Genomic DNA, 6,541 nt, shown 5'->3' on the forward strand with positions numbered 1-6,541 from the left:
CCCAGTTGCTCACTGCCCCGCACACAGGAGGGACACTCCTTGACCCCCTGTTCTTTCTCAGACTCATCTTTTCTCTTTGTCCCATTTTTTGATAGTCTGAATTTGCCAAACTTTCCATTACAAATGCAAGGGCTTTGAGGGGTTCCAGCCCCAGGACTGGGTTACCAGGCTGCGCTTAGACCCCTGCTGGTGGCACAGATGGCAGTGGCCCAGGAGCCGCTGTCCCTGATCTCTGCATGCTGAGCTCTGAGCTGGGGGTCTGGAAGTCTCAGCAGGCCTCACTCGCCTGGTGCCAACACAGCCCACACTCACAGCTGTGACAGGGCCTGACGTCTTCTAACAAAGCTGTTTCTTTTTTTTTCATGCCACAAGGACGAAGTAAGTGACTGTTTTATGGCTAGCTTGCTGAATTAATTCCCAGCCTCAGGCAGTGTTTTTGCAGCCATGCGTCTGCATGTATGCCCCCCGCGCGTGCATGTGCGTGTGTGTATGTGTGCGCGCGCGCGGGTGCCTCACAGCCTGGTTTTGGGGATGTGTGTGGGTTAGGGAAAGTGACCGTGTCTTTGGTGCGATTTTTCACACCTGCCCTTTCTTCAGGGTCCTCCAGGATCAGGCCTAGGGTGTACCCCCACTCCCACCCCTTTAGCCTGCGTTTCTGTGAGAAAGATCCCCTGGGACTCAGCTCTAGTTTCCTTCCCAGCCAATTGATGCACGTGGAGAGGACAGTGACCAGAACCAGAGCCCGGGGCCTCTGCCTTTGGGGGATGGTCTCCGCCTTTGGGGGGGCAATCTCCATTCCCCCTTGGGCCCGGGCTTTCTGTTCTTCCGGTGTGACGGGTCGAGCGTTTGTTGGGCATGGCTAAGGTGACACTAGCTTGAACGTTCTGCAGCCACTTGGCTCAGCCACGCCCACACCATGTGAGGACATGCATGTTCTTCAGGCATGAGAGGGGAGGGGAGGACACGATACAGGTTTCTGGAAAATCAGACCTTAGCTGCCTCCCTCCTTTCCCCGTCCCTGTCTCTCAGGGTGTCGGGAACCACGCTCGCCCACGCTGGGAGATGAGAGCGTGGTGGGGACGTGCGCTGGGCGTGCTGTCAGGCCTGCGATGGGAGTTCTGGTCATCACTGCTCTCAGGAGAGGCCAGCTCTGCCGGGCAGTGATGACCCTTCACTAGGAGCTGGTGAGGTGACCTTTCACTGGCTGACCCTTCACTGGGCAGTGGTGACCCCTTACTGGGAGGTGGTGACTCTTCACTGGACAGTGGTGATCCTTCACTGGGAGGTAGTGGCCCTTCACTGGGCGATGGTGACCCTTCACTGGGCAGTTGTGACCCCTCACTGAGAGGTAGTGACTCTTCACTGGGCAGTAGTGACCCTATAATGGGCATTGGTTGTCCTTTGATGGGCGATGGTGACCCTTCACTGGGTGGTGGTGACCCTTCACTGGGTGGTGGTGACCCTTCATTAAACAGTGGTGACCCTATACTGGGCATTGGTCGCCCTTTACTGAGCCATGCTGACCCTTCACTGGGTGGTGGTGACCCTTTACTGGACAGTGGTCGCCTTTTACTGAGCATTAGTGACCTTTCACTGGGCACTGGGGACCCTTTATGGGGTGTTAACTTGTCATTCAGTGGACATTGGTGGCCCTTCATTGGAAGCTGGTGACCCTTCACTTGACATTGATGCCCCTTCACTAGGAGATAGTGACCCTTTCCCGGACAGTAGTTGCCTTTCATTAGCATTAATGACCCTTCACTGGACATTGATGACCTCTCATTAGGAGATGGTGGGTTTTATTCACAGTCCAGAGTTCTTACCCTGCCTGTAAGCCAGTGTTTGGAATGATCTTCCACCTCATTTTGGGGCCACCTGTCTGCCCAGCTCCTGAGGGACACTTCCCAGCCACCCTTGGGGGACTTGAGGGCCTGACTGCTACTGCAGCCCCTGAAGCCTCCGCTGGAATTTAGGACCTGTGCTAGCCCTGCTGTCACCGTCCACCCAGGAGCCAGGGCTGCCTGCGCAACCGCTGCGGCAGAGCCCCCCTCGGTCAGCGGGAGGACTTAGGGCTTAGTGATCTCAGGGGTGTGAGGTCTGCTGGGGGACGGGTCAAGGAGCTCAGAAAAAACCATGCTGTCACGGCTGTGACTGAGGTCGGCTTGCTGGCCATTCTATTGCCACCCGACTTCAAGCTCACGAGTTTCCAATGCCTCTCCCTGCACCTGTGCCCAGGAGTGGTCCACAGACATGAACCGAACGCTCAGCCGGAAAGAGAAGAAGAAGGCGACCGATGGCATCACCCTGACGAGCATCAGTCAAACGGGCGACCAGTCGCTGCAGAGCAAGCACAGCAGGTGAGCGCACAGCGTCCTCTGGCCACGCGCCCCCAGGTCAGACACGGGGAGAGCTCCCCAGGGCCCTGCAGAGTGAACACAGCAGGTGGGCGCACAGCCCTGTCCTCTGGCCACGCGCCCCCAGGTCAGACACGGGGAGAGCTCCCCAGAGCCCTGCAGAGCAAACACAGCAGGTGGGCGCACAGCCCTGTCCTCCATACGCCCTCCATACGCTCCAGGTCAGACACAGGGAGAGCTCCCCGGAGCCCTGCAGGGATCCCCAGGGGTGTCCTTCCACAGCCCCAGGTAGTCTCCAGAGAGGCACATCTCTCTGCCCGATTGTGGACCACTGACAGGCCAGGGGGAACCACACCACCCCCACCTGTGTCAGGTCTCGAGTGCGGGCTCCAGTGGTGGTGGTGGCCGCTCTGTGCTAGACCCCGGCAGCGGGCCCCTTTTCGTGGGCCTGTCTACGGTTGACACTGAGGTTGTCACCTCCTCGTGGGCCTAGGTGTCCTGTCCAGGTCTGTGCTAACCACCTGTGCTCAGTGTAGGTACCGGTGGGGGCACGTGGAAGGATTGTCCCCTTTCAGAAGTCACCTCTTTGCTGAGAGTATTGGTTCTCCCAACCTCGTTGTTTACTGAAAGTGAATTGTGTGGGTAGAAGCAGTGAGATGAAGGTTGTTAGAACCTTCTGGAATGAATGCACTACATGAGCTCACAACCACCGTGACGCTGACTGTGTCGTGGGCTGGACCAGTGGCGAGGACTGGGGGCAGGGCACTGCCTGAGAAGAGCCTCTGGGCGTCGAGGCTGTCAGCCCTCAGCTGCCCATCACCAGCTCTTCAGAAAAGGACTGACATGCCTGGGTCTCATCCGCGGGCCAGGATCCAGTCACCGTGGCAGGGCCTGAGACAGATGAGGTTCTTAATTGCACCCCGGTCACTGAGCCTCCCTCCTGGCTATCAGGTTGATCTGTCCCTGGTGCTGTGAGCACCCTTCACCCCCTAGGGGGGCCCCGTCAGCCTGGAGCCACCTGGAATGTCCCTGCCTCCTGTGTCTTGTCCCGCCTCTGTTCAAGTGCCTGAGTGACTCGACCTCATTGGACCTTGGTCAGGCCTCTCTGTTCCTCACAGCCTGGTGTCCAGGTGGTTGATGACAGTAACACACGTGCTTTTCTCTCTGGATCACAAAAGGGGTCTTTCTTTGTTCCTAGAAAGGGTTGCTCGGCTGACTCGGGCCCTGGCTGGACGCTCTGGGATGGGATCACGGCGCTGATGGACAGACAGCTCTCGGTGGCTGGCCAGCCCTGCAGAGCCGGCGCCGAGGCCCCTGGTCGGGTCCTAACGCTCTCTCTCTCCTGCTAGCACCCTTAGTGTCTCCACCAACCCCGCGCAGTCCACGTCCCAGTCCGGCTACAACCCCTTTGAGGACGAGGAAGACACGGGGAGCACCGTCAGTGAGAAGGAGGACGTTAAGGCCAAAAAGTTGGTGAACGAATGCTCCCTGCTTTCCCTCTCTCTGTCCAGGGCTGTCCCAGGTGTGCCCCTCAGCACGGATGCAGGCCACCTGCAGGAGCCACTGCCCACGGGTGCAGGCTTCCTCCTGCCTCTCTGCAGGGGTGCAGGCCACCTGCAGGGGGTGCTCGGGTGCAGGCCTCCTGCGGGGCACTGGATGTACGGTGCCTCCTGCAGGGAGGTCCATGCCCTCTGCCCCTGGGAACAGATGCACGGCTCCTACAAGGAACGCTGTGATCTCTGCTCCTTGGCGCAGGTGCATGCCACCTGCAGAGGGCACCATGCCCTGTGTCCCTTGGGACAGATGCACGCCTCCTGTAGCGGGTGCTGTGCCCCTGCCCGTTGGGTGTATGTGTTCTACCTGCAGGGATGCCATGCCCTGTGCCCTCAGGACAGATGCCTGCCGCCTGCAGGCAGTGCTGTGCGGCCACCTGGGACAGCTCAGCTTCTCCACCCCGGGGGCGGGACACTGCTAACACTCTTCTGTTGCTTTTTCTCTACCTTCACTTACCCGGCCAGGGCCCCGCACAGCTCCACAGGAGGACAGCAGCCTGGCGCTGCACAGCGTGGGTGGCCTCTCCGCCCACTGGTCCCCGAGTGCTCGGCGGCTCACGAGGGTGGATGTGGCGTCCACGGGGGCCTGGCCCGCCCCTGCTGGGAACCCGTCCTCCACCAGAGGCCCTGCACCCCCCGAGCGCCCTGCTGAGGCTCCTTTGTCCCCACTTTGTTGCAGTGTGAGCAGCTACGAGAAGACGCAGGCCTGTCCTGCCGACTCGTCTGACGATGAGCCCAACAACCCCTTCTCTTCTGCGGATGCCAACGGGGACTCCAACCCGTTTGAGGAGGACGCCACCTCGGGCATGGAGGTGCGGGTCCGGGCGCTGTACGACTACGAAGGGCAGGAGCATGACGAGCTCAGCTTCAAAGCTGGTAGGTGGCCCGGCCTCTGCTGTTTGCTGCTGGTCTCACTGGTGGGCTTTTTCCTCCCAGATTTCAAACCCAGCACATCCTTGGTGCCAGAGTTTAGAGAACACTGTGGCCTCAGTCCTCAGACACCACCCTTTGCTGGACTGAGGCAGGATCAGTGGGCACCAGGGCCCCTCGGGCCTCCCTGACACCCCTGGACGTAGCCAGGCCTCTCTGCAGGGTCCTTGGTTTGTCCAGAGACCCCACTGCCAGCATTCCTGAGTGCCCCTGCAGTGGACAGTGCCATCTCACGGCCTTGTCGGAGTCTTGGGCTCTGCACGCAGGTGAGTCGCTCAGCTGAGAAGCGAGAGGCTGTGGAAGGAGGTCTGGCCCACCCAGAGGGGCCTCAGAAGACAGGCCAACCTGTCACCTCAAGTCAGCCTGTGAGAGCTTCTGGGGCCGGTTTCTCACCCCACAAGCAGTGACCATGACTTTGACTGACTGGGTGGCACCTTCAAAGAAAGGTGAGCCAGCAGAATACAGAATTTTGAGGGGATGTTTCACTGGGGATGATTACAGAGTTATCACTACTGCACATCAGGGAACTGCCGGAAGTTCAAGGTGGATTCACAAGGGGATGTGGAACAGGGGTAGCATTGCTCATGTCGAGTGGATCTTGTCTAAAAGCAGAGAATGCCAGGAAGATGCTTCCCTGTGTTTTGTCGACTGTGCAAAGGCCTTTGATCGCGTGGATAATAATAAATAATGGATAACATTGCAAAGAATAGGAGTCGCAGAACATTTAATTGTGCTCACCCAAAAACCTGTACATAAAAAACAAACCAAACAACCAAAAGCCTGAACATGGACATAGGCAAGCATTCAAAGACAACGAGGGAACACGGTGTGGTTTAAAGCCAGAAATGTTATTACATCCTTTCACCATTGCTACCCAGTCTGTCATCTGGGAGGCTGGGCTCTATGAGGAGCAGTGTGGCATCAGGACTGGAGGAAGACTCAACAACCTGCATTATACAGATGACACAACCCTGCTTGCTGAAACTGAGGAGGACCTGAAGTGCTTGTTGCAGAAAGGTCAAGGACTGCAGCCTCCAATATGGATTGAAGCTCAACATCAAGAAAACAAAGATTCTCACCACTGGGCCAACTGGCAGCATCAGTATGGATGGTGAAGAGATTGAGATAGTTAACAGTTTTAGTTTGCTTGGCTCCACAGTCAACACTCTTGGTAACAGCAGCCAGGAAATCAAGAGATGAATTGCATTGGGAAAGTCAGCTGTGAGGGACCTCTCAAGAGCACTGAAGAGCAACGATGTCAGGCTGGAGACTAAGGTGTGCCTGATCCGGGCTATAGTCTTTGCAATTACGTGCTATGCATCAGAGAATTGGACAGTGACTAGAGATGATAGAGAATTGATGCCTTCGAGCTGTGGTGTTGGAGAAGAATGTTGAATATACCATGGACTGCTAGGAGAACAAACAGGCTTGTCCTGGAGAAGGTGAAGCCAGAAGGCTCTTTGGAGTCAAGGATTCTGAGGCTTCGTCTGCCCCCCCGCCCCCCCCCCAGTGCCGAGAGAGACAACCCCCCAGCAGGCTCTGTGGGAGAAAGGCCAGATGAAGGGCCAGGACTGGCTGAGCTGGCCTAGGGGGGCAGGTCAGGCCCCTGTGAGGGGCTCGCTGCCTGGGCATTGGGGTAAGAAGGCTTATGAGCTCTGTGAGGGGGTTCTCTGCCTGGGACTGGAGGGCGTGTGAGCTCTGTGA

At 57.8% G+C, this 6,541-nt stretch overlaps 1 protein-coding gene across 3 annotated transcripts in view; it reads left to right on the forward strand.

Moving 5' to 3' along the window:
• Positions 1-6,541, forward strand: part of PACSIN2 (protein kinase C and casein kinase substrate in neurons 2) — a 22,218-nt gene that overhangs the window by 14,941 nt on the left and 736 nt on the right. Inside the window, exons 7-9 of one of the 3 annotated variants that reach the window (XM_006890050.1) lie at positions 2,236-2,357; positions 3,704-3,823; positions 4,587-4,783. In XM_006890050.1, coding sequence (XP_006890112.1) covers positions 2,236-2,357; positions 3,704-3,823; positions 4,587-4,783 — 439 coding nt within the window. The remainder of the gene's footprint in view (positions 1-2,235; positions 2,358-3,703; positions 3,824-4,586; positions 4,784-6,541) is intronic. The other 2 variants (XM_006890051.1, XM_006890052.1) reach the window with 2 other exon arrangements.

This window comes from Elephantulus edwardii, unplaced genomic scaffold (assembly GCF_000299155.1).
Source record: "Elephantulus edwardii isolate Elephantulus edwardi_28Jun2011 unplaced genomic scaffold, EleEdw1.0 scaffold00086, whole genome shotgun sequence".
NCBI classification, from domain to species: Eukaryota; Metazoa; Chordata; class Mammalia; order Macroscelidea; family Macroscelididae; genus Elephantulus; species Elephantulus edwardii.